At 40.8% G+C, this 19,666-nt stretch overlaps 1 protein-coding gene across 1 annotated transcript in view; it reads right to left on the bottom strand.

Moving 5' to 3' along the window:
* KALRN (kalirin RhoGEF kinase) overlaps positions 1-19,666 on the bottom strand; it is a 966,578-nt gene that overhangs the window by 490,411 nt on the left and 456,501 nt on the right. The window contains exon 10 of the mRNA XM_027845153.1: positions 4,849-4,971. Coding sequence (XP_027700954.1) covers positions 4,849-4,971 — 123 coding nt within the window. The remainder of the gene's footprint in view (positions 1-4,848; positions 4,972-19,666) is intronic.

Genomic DNA, 19,666 nt, shown 5'->3' with positions numbered 1-19,666 from the left:
CTTGTAGTCCTTGCTTCTGGGGAGGCGGAGGTCGGTAGAATGCTTGAGTTGGGAGCCGTGAGCTTCAGGACAGTTAAAGCCAATCTGGTGCCCACAGTAAGTTTGGCACCAATACGGCAAGCCCCGGGGAGTGTGAGGCCACCAGTTTGCCTACTGAGAAGCAACATGGCCCAGAGTGGAAAAATGGAGCTGGTCAAAGCATCTGTGATAATCAGTATTGGGACTGAGCCTATAAATGATCACTGCACTTTTAGCCTGGGCAAGAGAGGGACACCCAGTCTCAAAAAAAAAAAAAAAAAGAATAGTTGGAAAAAGTATATGAATGTGAAGGGGCGCTATTGTGTTGTAAGAAATGATGAAGAGGATGGCTTCAGAAAATCTTTGGAAGATTTTTATTAACTGATACAATGTAAAGTGAGCAAAATCAGAATAATCTATACAATAACAAACTATAGTGTAAAGAAAATCAACTGTGGAAGACTAGCAACTCTGATCAATCCAATAATCCACCCCAACTCCAAAGGACTCAGACATAAAATGCTATCCAATCCCAGATAGAGAACTGACAGACTCACAGTACAGACTGAGGTATATTTTCCCCTTCTTTATTTTTCTTGCCTTTCCTCCCCCCACCCCTAATATGGCTAAAGCAGAAATATGTTTCACATGATTGTATATGTATAATGGGTATTGTATTTCTTGCTTTCTCAGTGGTGGGAGAGGAAGGGAGAGAATGCGGAACTGTAAATAAAAATTAAATTAAAATTAAGAAAAAAATTGTAAATCTCTGCTTATATTCCTAGTCCCTTCCATCTGCCTTAAAAGGAAAGAGTCCAGAAAAAAGCATGGAAGAACACTGGACTTGAAGTCCAAAGAATTGGGCACAAGTCTTGGCTTTGCCACATACTAGCCATATGTCTCTGAGAAAGTAATTTCTTCTCTATGGGTCTCAGTTTCCTCATTTGTAAAATGAGAGAACAGGTCCTTTCCATATTAGATAATATGCTCTGAGGCATGATATTTTTCCTCTGAAAATGTGTGACAATGAGCAAGTCTCTTCATCTCCCTAAGCCTCAGTTCCCTTCTCCGTAAAATGAGGGAGCCGAAGTAAATGCTCTCTGAGGTCCCTTCCAGTTCTAACAAACATTCTGGTTATTCTGCAAACAAACCAAAAAAAGCCCAAAAAACAACAACTTCATTCTCCATCTGGATGTCTCCCATTTGTCTCTGTCTGGGGATGATGATTATGTTAAACACACCAAAGAATGCCTATGACAGATTGATATTCCCAGCCTGTCTCCCTTTTACTCAACTCAAGGACAGTCCCTTGATGCCACCTAAGAAATCCATTCAGCTGAACCACCCTGCTATACATTCACTAACTGCCTTCAGAGTCCCCCAAAGTGAAGGGAGACAACAGAAAGCAATTTTCTACAATGAGGTAAAAATGGGGGATTTATTTCCAGTCTGCAAGATCTATCTACTCAGGAGGCATATTTATAAGAAGGCCTTGAGAGGTGATGTATTTCTGGTCTTTCGCTGACTCCATTTTCTGCTGCCCACATCTGCCATCCTCCTTTTCAGAAGAGAAATCTCTGCTCAAACTACTGACCTCAGAGAAAGTCCCAGAGAGCCCTCAATCCTTCAAAAAGATATATTCCAGCTCTGAGCCAAACCAGGCAGCACAAGCAGAAGGGAGGGTGCCTCCATCAGCACTAGTCATGGTCTCATTTGCAGGTGGGTCTGAGGCTGAGCAAAATAGTAAAGAAAAGGAAACCCCTCCTTTGTGTAGCCATTTCCCCCTCCTTTGATTACTCTTCCCTCCCAGATTCAGACATCTTCCTTTTTTCCCCCTTAGTCTGCCCTCCCTTTATCAAAGCCTGGTCTCAGGGAAGGATCTGAGATCAACCATGCTGCTTCTGTTAGAGGTTATTTTTTATATTTTTAGCCTTTTATCTCTAATTGTAGGATGAGAAACTTTGCTGGTTAAAGGAATTGCAGTCCCAGGGAGCAGGTGGGAGAGGGATTATCTGAATTATTACTGTTGTCATTATTATTATTAATACATGTCTCATTAAGAATTTAACATTGGATAGCAATCTCAACTACTTACTCAAATGGATCTATTCTCTCACTGATTTGAAAGTTATCTCCAGTTATGCATATCATGAATCATTCATTCCTGTCCATCTTGAGTATGTCTTGTTCATGCCCTTCTATGAGTTTGTTCATCTAAGGTGCTGGGGGCTTTGCCTCCTTTCCCCTGATATTGCAATGATACCATTGGAACACTTGGGCTGTCCATCTGTTATCCCTTACTCTTGTCCCATGGCCAGACCACTTTCTGTTTTGGCTCATGCATTCCAACAAAGACATATTTTATTATAACTCTCCAAAGTTCCTTATGGTTATCTGTTGCAGCTTACACACAGCATGTGCCTTTCCAATAACCCCTGGTGCAACTAATTTTTAACTCCTCAGGAGCCACAATATTCCAAGATTCACAGTCACACAACACTTTCAGTTTGTTATCTACTGAACATCAATACAATTAACCAACTTTTTGTTGTTGCTGTTTAGTTACGTCTGACTCTTTGTAACCCCATTTGGGGTTTTCTTGACAAAGATATTGAGTGATTCGCTGTCCCCTTCCCATTACAGAAGAGGAAACTGAGGCAAACAAGGTTAAGTGATTTACCCACAGTTCACACAGGTAGTAAGTAACCAATTTACTGAGTAATGATTTATAATTTAATTAATCTCAATGCATAAAGAATTGAGAGGCAGTATCGAATAGTGGATAGAGAGTCAGCCTCAAAGCCAGGAAGACCTAGGTTCAGAGCCCCACCTCTAATGCACACTGGCTATGTGATCCTAGGTAACTGACCTAATTTCTCAGTCCTCCATCACACCATGACTGTAAGTTGCAGAAAATGTGCCAAGCTGTATTGGTAGAGGGAGTCTCTTCCCATTCCATTGTCAAAGAAAATGTCAACCCCTGCTTATATTCTTAGTCCCCTCCACCTGCCTTAAAAGAAAACCGTCAGGAAAGAAGCATGGAAGAACACTGGATTTGGAATCCATAGACTTGGGCTCAGATCTTGGTTCTACCACACATGAGCCACATGACCCTAAGAAAGTCATTTTCTTTCCTATGGGTCTCAGTTTTCTCATCTGTAAAACAGGTCATTTCTAGAGGTAGATAACGCTCTGAGGCACTGTGGCTCTTCCCCCCTGGAAGTGTATGACAATGGGCAAGTCATTCCATCTCCCTGGGCCTCAGCTGGTAGCCCCAGTTAGAGTTGCCCATAACAATAAAATCGTGAATCCAAATCCTTTCCCTCTCATCTCTACATAAAATATCATAACAATTTTTCAATCTGTCTCAGTCTGGGAGCCCTCTATCCAGGCCAGACAAGCAGAACCGACGAGCCACACAACACCTGAGTTAGCCCCACACGTGGGACCTGGACCTTAGACAAAACTGTGATGTAAGTAAAGCTTGCCTTTGCTTTCCTCCTTTGTCAACGGTCTTTCATTTGGCAAAAGGGAAAGAACATTGGATTTGAGTCTGAGAATCTGAGTTCAATCTCAACTCTGTTACTTACTACCTGTATGACCTCAGGTAATTGGGCAGTTCATCTTTCTAGGGTTCAGTTTCCTCATCAGTAAAATTAGGGGGTACTAGATGATCCTTGAAGTACCTTCCAGTCCTCGACCTATGAACCAACGATCCCATGATCCCAAGATGAGATCAATACCTACCAAGGTCTCCCCCTCCACCCAACATGGGTTAGACTAGTTTTTTCCCTTAAGGACACCAAAGCTGGGACTTGATTAGCACAGGGGTGGGGCAAGGTTCAAGCTTAATCTCCCTAGACAAAGCTTCCTAGTCACTCAAGGTATGTCATAAAAAGACTACATGGAACAGGGGCCCTTCAGACCTGGTGAATGACTTGAGACCACTTGAGTCACCGTACTCTTCTCTGTTGACCAGATGTATTTCCATAAAGAGACAAAGGGGCCTGACTACCCACACTAAGTGCTACTTTATTCTTGTTGAATATACTTCCTACGTTAGGACTAAATGAACCTATTAAAACTATTCAATGTATTTCAAGTGCCTCATTTCATCCTAACGTTAAATTTAAACAGGATGGTGCTGTCAGATATATCCCTAGCAGATTTCCTTTACAGGTACTTAAGTCTTGTTATTAATTTTAAGGTATCACTTGGTAATGAATGAAGGTGTAATCCTTTTCAAAAGTATTTCATAGAAAAGATGAAAGGTTTTTGAGGTACAAGAATGAATTTCCAATGGCAGAATGATTGGCAGGTAATGTTGGCTGTTTGGGAATCCTTCTGGAGGACTCTATATATGAGACCCGTCCTGATGATTAAAGGATGGTGATGATGGTGACGGTGATGATGGGGATGATGATCATGATGCTGGTGAGGAGAAGGAGGAGGAGGAAGAGGGGAAGAGAGGAGAAAGAGGAAATCAGTCACCCACAGATGACCCAGGTGCTCATAGCCAGGCATCAACATCCTCTAGTGCAGAGGGCTACTGCCTATATTTTCGCTCCATCTTGCCAGCATCCCCTTTAAAGACAATTTCCTAGTGATGCAAGAGTAGAGGTAAGCCTCCTTCACTCATACAGTTAGGCAGAGAGTCCAAGATGCCAAGATTCTCTCAGAGACTATGGGTTATCAACCAAAAGACATCCCACCATTCCCCAAAGTCAAAGGCTTACAGTGGGAGAGATTGAAAGAGGAAGAAAAGAGGAGAGAGGGATGTGAAAACCCAAATGTTGGCTATGTCTCCCCTTACCCCATGTCACTCCTCACCTGAGCAACTTCTTCAAAGTCATCATGTCTCTTCTGCAGGGCCCGGGCTCGATGCAGGGACTTCCCAACACCTGTATGTTTGCTGAGAAAGGCCTCACCGTGGTTTTCGATCCAGTCCAACACCTGATGAAAAAAGAAGGCCATCTACAGTTATTTCTCATTGTGAACTGGCTAATGGAGAGAAAAGAGCATCAATCCTTAACCAAGTGGTTTTATCTTATCTGCAAGTCAATTCAATTCAATTAAACAAATGTTAATTAAGCATCTAATATGTTTAAGTCAGGGACTTTAATTTGAGTTCTCCAGACCTCTCCAAGGATAGATTTTATTGAGCCCATGTAGTTGAATGAGGAAAAAGTTACATCTTTATTTTAATATAATTGGTTTCCTTTTAATCCTATATTTTTTTATACATTTAAAATATTATCCAAATAGGAGTCCATAAGCTTCATCAGACCGTCAAATGGGTTCATGAAATACAAAAAAGTTAAGAATCCTTGGTGTAAGGTACCCTGCCAGGCACTAGGGATTCAATGACAAAATCCTGCCCCCAAGGAGCTTATATTCTTCTAAGGGTAATACACAGACAAAGAGAAGTATAAACAAAGTAATTTCTTTGATGCAAGAGAAGGAAGAGCTGGGAAAGAAGCTCAGTATCCTAAGAAACAGAGATGAGGAGTAAATATATTCCAGACTTGACCATCAGTCTATCTCTCTACCTAGTGACCTTGGGCAAATGAAGAACCATTCTGAACCTCAGTTTTTTCATTTGTAAAATGAAGGGCTGGACTCAATGACCTCTAAGGTCCCTTCTAGATTCCAATCTATGGTCTTATGGAACACTATATGAAATTAGGAAAAAGTGCTATACTACATGAAGCAAAAGATAGAAAAGTAAATGAGAATTAAATCGTAGAGGGCCTTAGATGTCAGAGTGAGGAGTTTATATTTTATCCAACAGAGAATAGAGAGCCACTAAAGATTTTTTTAATAGGAGAATGACAAGATAATACCTGTGATTTAGGAAATTAATCTGGTAGTTTGTGTTTGGGTCTATTCTAGCTCTCCAGTAATTATCAATGAACCCATCTTACATTTAAGACGATCCAATATATGAAGTTGTTGTTGTTGTTATTTAGACATTTCAGTCATGTCAGGCTTTTCGTGACCCCATTTGGGGTTTTCTTGGCAAAGATACTGGAGTGGTTTACCATTCCCTTCTCCAAATACGTGAAGTACTGAACAACAAAGCCCTGAGTTAAAGATGAGCCTTTTAGTAAACCTTCAGAGTCTGAAAACTGGCACAGAAGAATTAAATGAAGTAAAAAATCCAGATCACGAATGAATTTGGCACCTTCGTTCTTTGTATGCCCTCATGACTAATCCTTATTTTTAAAAAATCTAGAGACTTCACTTACTCTTTCATGCCCTCACTTTCCTGCCCCCATTAGTAAATGAGCTAGATCTTAGCCTTTTAGCCCTAAAAATCTTAGAGGATAAATTTTTACTACCAAGGGTCATTGAATTGTGCATATCTTTTATCACCTTCAATATTTGCATGAATTTAAATAGATTTTTTTTTTTAAAAAGACTCAATGTTTTTCTAAGGTCCCTTGAAGCAAAATTTCATCAAGTTTGTCTGGGAAAAGGGCTCTTTTCTTGACTTGTGCAATTTAGCTTTATCCATTTTAAAGGAGATTACATTCAAGAATGCTAAGTAAGTTTGAATAGCTTCTTTCTGAAGTTGCTATAAGAATATTTGTTTGTCTTTATGTTCTGAAGAAAATAGAGAGACACAGGTGAGCTATGGTTGTGAGGTAGGGAGGTACTTGAAATGGTTGAAAGCAAGAGGGCTTCATCCTTTATCTCTATTAAATATTCTTGAAGACAAGATAGTTATCGGCTAGGAGACAGTAGTTAAATGGATGCCCACAAAACTTGGTGAACGATCAGACTAGAGTCATTATTAATGTGTCAATGTCACCAAACTGGTAAAACTTTGCTAATATGATAAATATCATTCAGGATACAAGATCTTAAAAGGCTAGAAAAATGGGTTGAATTTAAGGGGGAGGAAGGGATAAGTATAACGTTTTATGCAAGTTCAAAAAAAGATCAAAGGTCTGAGCCCAGGGTCAGGGAGGCTTGGCTGGATTTTTTCATGTGGCTAACAGTCCAGAAGTTTCAATGGTCTGCAAGTTTAAAGAGATAACAATGACATGGCAGCCCAAAACCAAAAACAACAATCCCCCACATACATACACATACAGTCACTCATCAAATAGGAGTAGATAGTGAGGGATATGAGACAGTAGAGATAAAAGAAGTTGGGAATTTTCCTTTCTCTTTGGGTCTTTAGGAGAAGACCCTCCATATATTTCCCCTTCACCTTAGAACTTTCTCAAAAAGATATGGGCTTAGGGGCAGCTAGGTGGCACAGTGGATAGAGCACTGGCCCTGGAGTCAGGAGGACCTGAGTTCAAATCCGGTCTCAGACACATAACACTCACTAGGGGTGTGACCCTGGGCAAGTCAGTTAACCCCAATTGCCTCACCCAAAAAAAAAAAATAGATATGGGCTTGGAAAAAAGTTCAGAGGCAGAGACTGGAATAAAATAACTTCTGACAGTACATTTCTAACTTTCTTATCTTTCAGGGAAATAGAGAGAGGAAGCCTCAAGAAGGCCAAAGCCGTAATAACTAATAAAAGTAAACGGATCCCTTTGACACAGAGATCCAACTGCTAGGCAGACACAACAAGAAGGTCACCAGTCTTCTTGAAAGAAGGGCCCTGAATCAACCAAAATAGTCACAGAAGTGCTTAGCAAAGAACTGGAAACAAAGTGAATGCCTGTTGATTGGGAAATAACCAAAGAAACTGCCCTGGGAGAAATGATGCTTATGAAGAATTCAGAGAAGCACTCGAGATATATAAGAACTGATGCAGAGTGAAGTAGGCTGAAAACAGTATACACTATGACAACAATGAAAATGGAAGAAGAAGAAAAGACTGAACAATGTGTAATTATGATGATTAAGCTTGTCTCTGAGGAAGAGATGAGAAAACATACCCTACTCCCTTCTCTGCAGAGATGGGACACTTTGGGTATGGAATTATCAAAAGCTGACCTGGTCGTTTTTTTTTTTCTCTTTCTTTTTTTATTCCTTGTTACAAGGAATAGTTAAGAGAGTAGGAAGGGGTAAATTTGGAGTTAAAAAAGATATATAAACAGAACATATTAAAAAAAAGTAAATGGACAAGAAGGTGAATTAAACTTTATGGGGCAGCTAGGTGACACAGTGGATAAAGCACTGGCCCTGAAGTCAGGAGGACTTGAGTTCAAATCCAGCCTCACACCAAACACTAGACACTTACTAGCTGTGTGACTCTGGACAAGTCATCTAACTCCAATTGCCCAAAAACAAAAACAAAAAAACTTCATGATATTTTCCTGAGTTTTTTAGCAAACAAAGTTATAAGATATGTTTCCCTATCTTTCTATGACAGGGGTGGGGACCCTATGGCCTCATGGCCACATGTGGCCCTCTAGGTTCTCAACTCTAGCCCTTTGACTGAATCCAAACTTCACAGAACAAATCTTTGGGAATATCTATAATTTTAATAGTCTCTAGGCCATTTGTTCTGTGAAGTTTGGATTCAGTCAAAGGGTCGCACTTGAGGACCTAGAGGGCCACATATGGCTTGCCGCTGTAGGTTCCCCACCCTTGGTCTATGACATTGGTGAATTGTCTTAACTGTGGCCTACTAAACCCTGTCAGGAACGCCTCACTCATCCTTTCTAGGAAGTCAGGACAGTTACCAGCATCCCAGGCTATGATGCTCAATCTCCTGCTGCCCTCTCTCTCCTAAACAGTTGTTCTCCAGATTGCAGACTCATTGCTCTTTGGAAGAGCAATGCTCCATGCTGGGGAAGAATGATTTTACTCTCTGATTAGAAGCAATAAGACTGGGTGCTCAGGTTTCCTTGCTAACTGGAACTAAGTTGGCATGGCAGGTATAGCATAAGAACTGATATCTCTATAGAGTTTTGTAATTTGCAAAACTCTTTACACATCAAACCTTGTGAGGCAGAGTAGTGGACCCATTTTAGAGATGACATCCCCACCTAAATGTCCCTAGGGATAACGTATCCAAAACAGAACTCATTCTCATCCCCACTTAAGCCTATACCCCCCTCCTGCCTTCCTTATTTCTGTGGCAGCCATCAGCAGTTCCCCATGTTGAAAACTTTGATGTCACCCTGGACTCCTTGCTCTGATTCACCCCCTGGACCCAATCCATGGCTGAGTCTTGCCTATTCCAGCTGGGTGACCCTGGGCAAGTCACTTAATCCCATTGCCTAGCCCCCCAAAAAATTACTCAGAAAAAGAAAGCTCTTCCTTCTCACCTCCACCTCTGGGAACTCCTATAGCTCTTTGAAGCTCAGTTCAAGCCCACCTCTCCAAGGGGGCCTTTCCCAATTCCCTCAGTTGTTAATGCCTTCTGTAAACCCCACTCAGCCGTTCCGTATTTATTTTGTGTCTATAGCCCACATTTACTTTTCTGCGAATGTGTTTCATCCCCACAGTAGAATGTAAACCTCTTGAGGGCAGGGGCTGTCTCCTTTTTATATTTGCATTCACGTTGCCTAGCGCATAGTAGGTGCTTTAATGACTGGTAAGACTGAAAGTTCAGTGACTTGTTCAATATCATAATGTTGAAAGTGGTATTCAGTTTTAGGTTTTCTAATTCCAAACCCAGGGCTCTTTTCATTATACTTACTCTTATATTATATTATACTTATAAACAATTGGCAAACCTCGATAGGACTACAGACTCAGAACTAAAAGGGATCTCAGCAGAAGCTGTCTAGTCCAAGTACTTCTCCTAGATTTAGTTCAACACCCTCACTTGACAGGTGAGGAAACTGAGGCACCAGGAAATTGACTGACTTGTCTAGGCATCTATTGTTTCCCTCCAATAAAACATAAGCTTTCTGAGAGTAAAGATTGTTTTGTTTTTATATTTTTATCCCCAGCTTTTAGCACAATGCCTGTCACATTACAGTAAGAACTTAATGTCCCGATCCTAGTCTCTATTACTTCAACTGATAAACTTTCAACCCTACATAGAACAGCCTCTTTCCACAAGACAGAGGCACTCACAACCATGAACATGATTTGGAGGCCAATCTAATAATCATTAGCCATAATTCCCTAATCACCCCCATCTCCACTCATCTGATTGTCTTGAATCCAACAAGGGTATAATCAAGAAGGAATTCTTTTCAGGGGAGAAGCCAGGCCTTTTTATCTTCTGAGGAGAAGCAAACACAAATTTACTTTATGAGACTTATCGAGAGTCTTTGAATAGAGGCGCTGAATTAATGGGACAAGATCAGTTGCAGCCTGTGCTTCCAAGTTTCTTGGATCTTTTAAATAACAAAGAACCTTAAAGCTTGAAGGAAACCTCAGAGTAGCATTTTCTATTCCTGAGTCTATAGCATTGCTTTTTAATCACTCCACAAAACTTTTTATTAACAAAAATCCTTATTTGTTATAATCTATAAACTTAAGATGTCTCATCCTCTTCCTCCCTGGGTCTTGCTCTTCCCAATTCCTGGTTGCCCCTTTTCCCTGGCTCCCATTCCCCATCACCTGAGCCACCTATTGCCACCAAGCCAAAGATATAGAGGATAGAACTTAGATGGTGGAGAATTTAGATATTTAGCAGGGTACAGTATAGTTTGGGTTAGGGTTAGAGTGTGCATTTAGGGTTAGGGCCCAATCGTCTGCAGGAGCTTCTACTGCAGCAACCCTTTCTATCACATCACTGACAAATAGTCATCTACCTTTGGTTCACACCCTTCCAATGATTAAACTTCCTGGTGAAGACCTGGGCTTGTGTTGGAGACCTACTGTTGGGTGTGACCCTAGACAACCTCTAACCCTAAAGTCAATCTCTCAGGGCTCTAGAAACCAAAACTGTAAATTGTAGTGAGAATGATGGCCTGCATTAATAGAGAGAGTTTCCTCATTAATGAGTGCCCCAAACCAGTCAAAATTTTAGATTGTTAAATCAGGAGAATGCTATTAGCCATTGTATATCTTGATACCCTGGTATATACACCAAATAGGTCCACTATCAATCCCCATATTGAGCTAAAATCTTTTCCCCAGTAGTAACTTCCATCTCCTAGCTCTTGTTCTTTCCTCTGGAGCTGCAGAGCATTAAGTCTAACCCTTTTTCCTTTAAAAATTAAAGGACAGTTAACATGTCTCTCCCTAAGTCTCTCAGGAGTGGGGAACCTACGGTCTCGAGGCCACATGTGGACCTCTAGGTCCTCAAGTGTGGCCCACTGAGTGAATCCAAACTTCACAGAACAAATCCCCTTAATAAAAGGATTTGTTCTGTAAAACTTGGACTCAGTCAAAAGGCCACACCCGAGGACCTAGAAGGCCATATGTGGTCTCAAGGTTGCAGGTTCCCCATCCCTGCAAATCTTCTCTTTGTAGGGTATACGTTTTTTATTCTTTCTACCATTCCACCACTGTATGAAGATACAACACAATTTCTAGACCTTTTAACCATTCTGGTAGCCTTGCTCAGACCTCAATCGGCAGTAGTTCGTCAGTAACCCAGTAGGTATCATCTGATTAGTTCAGAGTACTTCGAAAGGCAACATGACCTAGTACAGCGCTTCTTAAACTGTGGGTCACAACCCCATATGGGGCCACATAACTGAATGTGAGGGTTGTGAAAAATTTTGCAACAGTAAGAGGTTTCTGAACAGGCTAAGACCAAACATTAATTCAAAATCAACCATGTAATGAATCTGAGGTGTTTCTGGCAGCGTTTGCCCATGTTGCATCACACAACTTCATGGCTGCCTTGGTTCTGAACACACAACATGTGCACTTTGTACTGTGCATGCCCTCAGGCCATGCAGTGGCAAAAAACACTGCCAGAAACACCTTGGTTCAGATTTGAGACTATGGTATCTTATGAGCTGCAGTGTTTTTACCATACACACAAAATCATTAAACGAATTTCTCGGGCAAAACCGGGTCAGGAACGGAAAAAAGTTTAAGAAGCCCTAGTAAAAAGAGCAACAAGACACTTGGCAACAACAGACTTGGGTTGGAATCCTCCCTCTGATACTGTCTCAGCTGTGTAGACCATGGCCACATCAGAGCCTCAGTATCCTTATCTGTAAAGTGAAGCTAATAAATAGTCTTTGTACTATACACTTCAGAACAAAGGAGACTAAGAGGGAGTAGCTGGATAGGTGGGAGGAGACATTATTGCGACATTATTATTACTCTCCTTCCTGTGAGACATCTATTTCAGCAATTCAGCCCAAATACTACAGTACCTTTTTAAGCTACTACATCATACCACTTGCTTATATTAAACTGGTCAACTAAAAGGCACAGAAATTTTTCATGAACAGCTGACCAGCAAAGTATGTACATTTTGCACTTGTTCCACTGATTTTTTTAAAGCTCAATGTAAGACCCTACATTTCTAGACTCATCAAATTTTATCTCCCTTGTTTCAGCCTGCTGACACATTTTTTAATCCTGGTTCTTTCATCTTTTGTATTAATTATCCCTCCCAGCTTTGTACCATCTGCAAGTTTGATAACTATGCCTTTTGTACCTTTACAAGTCACTGATAAAATTGTTGAACAGGACAGAGCCAAGGGCAATGTCTTCTGGAACTCCACAATAGACCTCCTTTTAGAGTAACATTAATAATCTCTTTATATGTGTTTTTTAAGCCACCTGGAAATCTAGCTATCTGTAGAATAATCTAGCCCACATTTCCCATCGATCTTCAATGTTTTGATGAGAGACTTTATTAATGGCTTGATAAAATCAAGATACACTATGTCTAATAGCACCATCCTGATCTGCCAGCTTAATAACTTAACCAAGAGAAATGAGTTTAGTTTCCCATTAATTCATCATAGTGTATCCATGTTAGCTCCTGCTGATCATTTCTTTCTTTTCTATTGGCTCTATTTTCTATGTTTAACAATATAACCAAAATCAAATGTATCAGCTCCAATTTACCCAATCCACTTCTAGGAAAGAATGCTTCTGGGGTTCAATTATCTTGGCAAAATCACTGGAAAGTCAACAGTTTGTGAAAAGGCTTGGTTTGAAGAACTCTGTCTAAGGCAGTGCAGCCTGAGACCCTGTCTTTACCTAATGATAGTTAGGAGTAAGATAGAAGATAATTGTGACAGTAACTATCAGTCATCTTTGAGAAGCCATACAGAATAGAAGCTATCTCAGAAGAAGGAAGTCAGGTTAGTCTTCAAATGCTGTCCTAATTTTCAAAATGGAAAAGGAAGAATTTCATGGAGTATGGACTGGAAAACTGACACTGATTCTTAATAGAACTGTGATCTCATCAGTATGGGGGAACTTCTAGTATGGAAACTCCCTCCAGTGATATAGATTTCATTATATCTATGATTTGGTAGGTAAGTCCTAGAAAGCTGTCTAAAACACACTGAATTGAAGTGTCCTGCCAGGGCCACAGCTAATAAGTATTAGAGATGAGATCTGATCCCAAGTCTTCCTGATTCCACGTATAGCACTCTATTGACTATGAAATGTTAACTCAAATGTAAGACTGAATTGATTTTAAAAACGCAGATTTGCGAGCATTTAAAAAAGAGCATGGTGATCACTAAGAATCAATATGGATTCACTATAAATATGTCATGCCAAACTTTTCCTGGGTTGGTGATTTCACATTCGGTTCATATATTCATTTTAAGACACTAAAACCAACTCTAAAAGGTAACAAGTCCTCTTTCTATGTAGATTCCCAAGGTTGCCATATCAACTCAATATTTTAAAAGCAAAACAAAGCTTCCTAATGCAGTGAGCTCTCCATCACTGGATTTCTTCAAGCAGAGGCTAAATGGTCCTCTGTCAGAGACGTTGTAGAAGTCATTCCTATTCGAGTATGGATTAGACTGGATTAACTCTGAGATCCCACAATTCTAGGAAAGACAGTTTCCTCCATGTTCTTCTGCCACCAGTATTTTGTAGTATCTACTTTGAAGGTCTAGCACCAATGGCTCCTTAAGAAGGAGCTTAAGCCAAGATGGCAGAGGGAACGCAGTGGCTTGCTTGAGCTCTCCCCCCAAACTCTTCCAAATACCTATAAAAAAATGGCTCTAAACAAATTCTAAAGCAGCAGAACCCACAAAAAGACAGAGTGAAACAAATTTCCAGCCAAAGACAGCCTGGATGGTTGATCAGAAAGGTATATCGCACTGGGTGGGGAGAGGAGCGCAATTCAGCTTGGGCGAGCAGGCCGCAGCGACCTTGGAGCAGGCCTCAGAGGACTGAATCGCAAGCAGCTGTGGCAGTTTCCCAACTTCTCAACCCATGAACACCAAAGTCAACTTAGAAGGTCAGTGGGAAAAGTCTGTGACTGCGGTGAGAGAGCAGCTAGGTCTCAGCCACAAGTCTCGAGTGTGGCCTGGGGCTGTGGCTGTCTCCTGAGCTTCCTGCCCACAGACTGAGGGAGAATCAAGTGGCTGAACAGAGGGGGATTTCAGGGGTCTCTTTGCCAGTGCTGAGGCAGGAATCTCTTGCTTTACCAGTGCTTGGATCTGAGTCACAGGTCTGAGGGGCGGTCCTGGGGCGAGGAGGAATGCTGGTGCAGTGGAGCTTGTTGTGGTGGTGGAGAGAAAACACCTTGCCTCTTATCATAGCACCTTGGAAAAACTGAAAATTTTGAGATCCCTAGAAGTATCTCTGAAAAAAGCTGTACAAACCCCTGAAGCTTGGGACAGTACATTCTCCACATTGGAAGCAGACTTTTACCATAACAAAGAGTGTCTGGGATCATGAGTAAGCAGCGCGAAAAGAGTCAGACTATATTATCTTACTTAGGTGACAAAGAAGATCAAAACATACAACCAGAAGAAGACAACAAAGCCAAAGCTTCTACATCCAAAGCCTCCAAGAAAAATATGAATCAGTCCCAGGCCTTGGAAGAGCTCAAAAAGGATTTTGAGAAGCAAGTAAGAGAAGTAGAGGAAAAACTGAGAGTGATGCAAGAAAATCATGAAAAACAAGTCAACAGCTTGCTAAAGGAGACTCAAAAAAATACTGAAGAAAACAACGCCTTAAAAAATAGCCTAACCCAAATGGCAAAAGAGGTCCAAAAAGCCAGTGAGCAGAAGAATGCCCTAAAAAGCAAAATTGGCCAAATGGAAAAGGAAGTTCAAAAGATTACCGAAGAAAATAATTCCTTAAAAATTAGAATAGAGCAATTGGAAGCTAGTGACTTTATAAGAAATCAAGACACTATAAAACAAATCCAAAAGAATGAAAAACTAGAAAACAATGTGAAATATCTCATTGGAAAAACAACTGACCTGGAAAATAGATCCAAGAGAGAGAATTTAAAAATTATTGGACTATCTGAAAGCCATGATAAAAAAAAGAGCCTAGACATCATTTTTCAAGAAATAATCCAGGAAAACTGTCCTGATATTTTAGAACCAGAGGGCAAAATAGAAATTGAAAGAATCTACTGATCTCCTCCTGAAAGAGATCCCCAAAAGAAAACTCCTAGGAATATTGTAGCCAAATTTCAAAGTTCCCAGGTCAGGAGAAAATATTACAAGCAACCAGAAAGAAACAATTCAAGTACTGGGGAAACACAATCAGGATAACACAAGATTTAGCTGCTTCTACATTAAGGGACCACAGGGCATGGAATATAATATTCCAAAGGGCAAAGGAGATAGGATTACAACCAAGAATCACCTACCCAGCAAAACTGAGTATAATCCTGCAGGGGAAAAAATGGTCATTCAGTGAAATAGAGGACTTTCAAGCATTCTTGATGAAAAGACCAGAGCTGAATAGAAAATTTTATTTTCAAATACAAGACTCAAGTGGAACATGAAGAGGTAAACAGGAAAGAGAAAATCACAAGGGACTTATTAAGGTTGAACTGTTTACATTCCTGCAGGGAAAGATGATATTTGTAACTCATGAGACCTTTGTCAGTATCAGGGTAGTTGGATGGAAAAAAATTATATGTACGTATATATAGATATAGATAGATAGATAGATAGATAGAGGGCACAGGGTGAGTTGAAAAATGAATGGGTCATATCTGGACAATAAAATTAAGGGGTGAGAGAGGATTATACTAGGAGAAGGAGAAAGGGAGAGGTAGAATGGGGTAAATTATCTCACAAAAAAAGAAAAACAGAAAAGAAAAGGCTCTTACAGTGGAGGGGAAATGGGGGAAGGTGAGAGGGAATGAGTGAATCTTATTCTCATTGGATTTGACTTAAGGAGGGAATAACATACACACTCAATTGATTATGGAAATCTGTCTTACCCTACAGGAAAATAGGGGGAGGGAAGGGGACAAGAGAATAGGGGGATGATAGAGAGGAGGGCAGATTGGGAAAGGGGGTAATCAGAAGCAAATACTTCTGAGGAGGGACAGGGTCAAAAGAAAGAATAGAATAAATGGGGGGGCGGGATAGGATTAAGAGAAATAGAGTTAGTTTTTCACAGCATGTCTACTATGGAAGTGTTTTGCATAACTGCACATATATAACCTATATTTAGTTGCTTGTCTTATCAATGAGGGTGGGTGGGGAGGGAGGAAGGGAGAAAATTTGGAACCCAAAGTTTTAAAAACACATGTTTTAAAAAAATGTTTCCACATGCAACTGGGAAATAAGAAATACAGGAAATGGGGTACAGAAATCCATCCTGCCCTACAGGAAAATTGAAGGAGAAGGGGATAAAAGAAGGGAGGGAGAGATAGAAGGGAAGGCAGACTAGGGGAAGGGGGTATTCAGAATGCATGCCATCTTGGGGTGGGGGGAGGGGCGAGATAGGGTGAAAATTTGGAACTCAAAATCTTGTGGAAGTAAATGTTGAAAACAAAAAAATAAATAAAAATTACCATTAAAAAAAAGAGGGAGCTTAAGCAAAATGAACATGTACTAAAATATATAGTGTATTATATCACCTTGGCTCTTCATTTTGGTGTCTTGGAATTGATATAGTTTCTAATTTAATTGGTTTGCTTTCATACCATCCCTAAGCACAACTCTAGAGGTCTACAACAGTTCATCCATAGTTCTTTTCTGTTGGCCCATAGGTCCTCAGATCTCACAGAGGGAAATTCTCCATAAACATTCTCAATGGCAGAGGGCCACTTGGCTTGCCAATGGCTGCTCTCCCTGTGCATTACCTACAGAAATCATCCTCTGAAAGGAGGGCTGCTCCTCCATCCTCTACCTCCTTCTCCAAGAAGGGCCAAACTTAAGCTTTCCAGGTGTATGAAGGAAATGACAGAAAATTCGCAGCATCTCTTGTATTTCTGAAGACACTTACTAAAGACTCTCCCTCTTCTTTATACCAGGAAATGCCATACAGTTCTTCACGAAGGACTTGGATACATCAGGTACTTTTGTTGTTGTTCAATCATTTTTCAGTCATGTCCTATACTTCGTGACCCTATTTGAGGTTTTCTTGCAAAGAAACTGACGTGGTTGGCCATTTCATTCTCCAGGTCATATCACAGATGAGGAAACTGAGGCAAACAGGGTCAAGTGTGCTGCCCAAGGTCACGCAGATAGTGTTTGAGGCCAGAAGTCATGAATATGAGTCATCCTGATTTCAAGCCCGTTGCTCTATCCACTGAGCTACCTCGCTGCCCCAATGGAGAAGTTAGATTCCATCTAACTCATAGTTTAGAGGCACTAGATTACAGTACAAAGAATGGGGGGCCTATAGTCATAAGACCTATGTTTGAAAGCCCATTCTCCCTCTTTCTAGCTGTATGACCTTGAGCAAATCAGCTAACTTCTCTGGGCCTCATTTTGTTGATCTTCAAAATAAAGGGGCTGGACTAAATGATCACTAAGGTCCCTTCCAGCGCTCAATCTATGATCCTAAAATTCCTGGTTCTAACTCTCTTAGTCCTGAAGTGTGGCAGAATTTGACTCATATTGAAGTGATATTTTAAAATTATTATTATTTTTAAAAATAATAATCAGAAGCTCCCTACTGAGAAAATAATAATTTTGAGGCACTGTATAAAATGAATGTTTGTCTGCTAACTCCTTAAGTATATGTGACATGTAAGGGAGTTTACCGTCCAGTAACGATTTCTGCCTCATTTCACATCGCACGGAGATTCAGCACCGACAGAGGATGGCTCATAAACTGGCTAATATATCTCAAATCCCTACTGTACCACAACTGGAGCACACGCATGCTTCACTTCAAATGCCCAATTACCAGCAGCTCATTTTCTACTCCTCTCTGGAACAAGTCTGATCAAAATGAATGTCTTCAGTAAGGTGGGAGAAGGGCATATTTATTTCTTAGAGGGCTCAGCTGAAACTCAATTGCAGCTACAAGACAAGTCTCCTATGCTAAAGGAGGATGGCTTTCTCTTCCAAATTCTGTGGATGCTGTCTCTCTTTCAGAGGACGCCAGATGTCTGCCTTTTGCCCAAACCAGACTACATTTATCCTCCCCTGTACGTGAGCCAAGATTTTGTCCAAGATGAGTCTTTAGGTGGGTGGAGGAAAAAGCAACTTTTTTTTTTCTTTTCTATAGCATTTCTGACACCTCCAGCAGATTATACAGGGGGGAAAACCTGGGCTCCAGCCCCGGCTCTATCTTTACAAGCTTCTTGACCTTGGACAATTCGCTTAACTCTTTGACCAGTCGACTTACAAAATCTCTTATAGATCTAAATCTGGGATCCTATGATCTCTTTCCCTACCCGAAATTGACTACCCAGTCCCAGCTGAATTCCCAAATCTTGTTCATGATACTGTCATTCTGCCCACCACCCAGATTTGAAACCCTCTCTCCTCATGCCTCCTCCTCCCCACAGTCAATGAGTTGCCATTACCAACTATTCTTGCTTTCCATTTGTCTCTTGAATTGAATCTTTCTTTTTCATTCCCAGCACCAACACCCTGATTGAACACCTTATCACGTAACTCCTACGTGTCTTATAATAGGAGCCTCTGAAGAATTCTCCTTCAGTGTCTCACCACTGCAATCTACTTTGCATGCAACTGCCAGATTCATCTTCCTAAGGCATAACTCCCATGTCACTCCTTTGCATACAAACCTTTCATGCTATCCACTGCTTGGACAGATGTGGTAGGGTGAGTAGGCTAGTAGGCATAGGCCCCTCCCAAAAAGAAGTGGTTCCGAGATGTCTTCGCGTGTCATGTCAATATGAAGAACTGATAAGATTATATTTTACTTTGCATATGGTGCATTCCCCTTTTATTTGGCTGTAAGCCCCCTATGGGCAGGGACTCTGTTGTTTTTCTTCTTTGCACAGTGCCTGGTGCATAGTAGGTGCTTAAAAAATGTTTGGCTGATTGCCTGATTATATTCCCAGTGACTCACACTGTACCTTGAATATAGCAAATGTTTAGTAAATGCTATGCTTTTGAATTCATGCTAAGATATATTAATTATGGTTATAAAATGTGTATGGCCAAATATGATTGATTAGAGCACTTTGGAGAGGCTCTAGTAAATTTATTACTATTTGAAGGAAGGAAACAAGCCTTTATTAAGTGCCTACTATATGCCAGGTACTATGTTAACCACTTTACAAGTATTACCACATTTGATCCTCACGATAGCCCTGGGAGGTAGGTGCTATCATTATCCCCATTTTACAGTTGAGGAAACTGAGGTAGACTTGCCCAGGGTCACACAGCTAGTAAGTGTCTGAGGGGGGGATTTGAACTCAGGTCTTCTTGACTCC

This window comes from Vombatus ursinus, unplaced genomic scaffold (genome assembly GCF_900497805.2).
Source record: "Vombatus ursinus unplaced genomic scaffold, bare-nosed wombat genome assembly UNPS02014959.1, whole genome shotgun sequence".
In the NCBI taxonomy this organism is placed as follows: Eukaryota; Metazoa; Chordata; class Mammalia; order Diprotodontia; family Vombatidae; genus Vombatus; species Vombatus ursinus.
The sequence above is the reverse complement of the archived record's forward strand: the minus strand, read 5'-3'. Positions and strand labels throughout refer to the sequence as shown.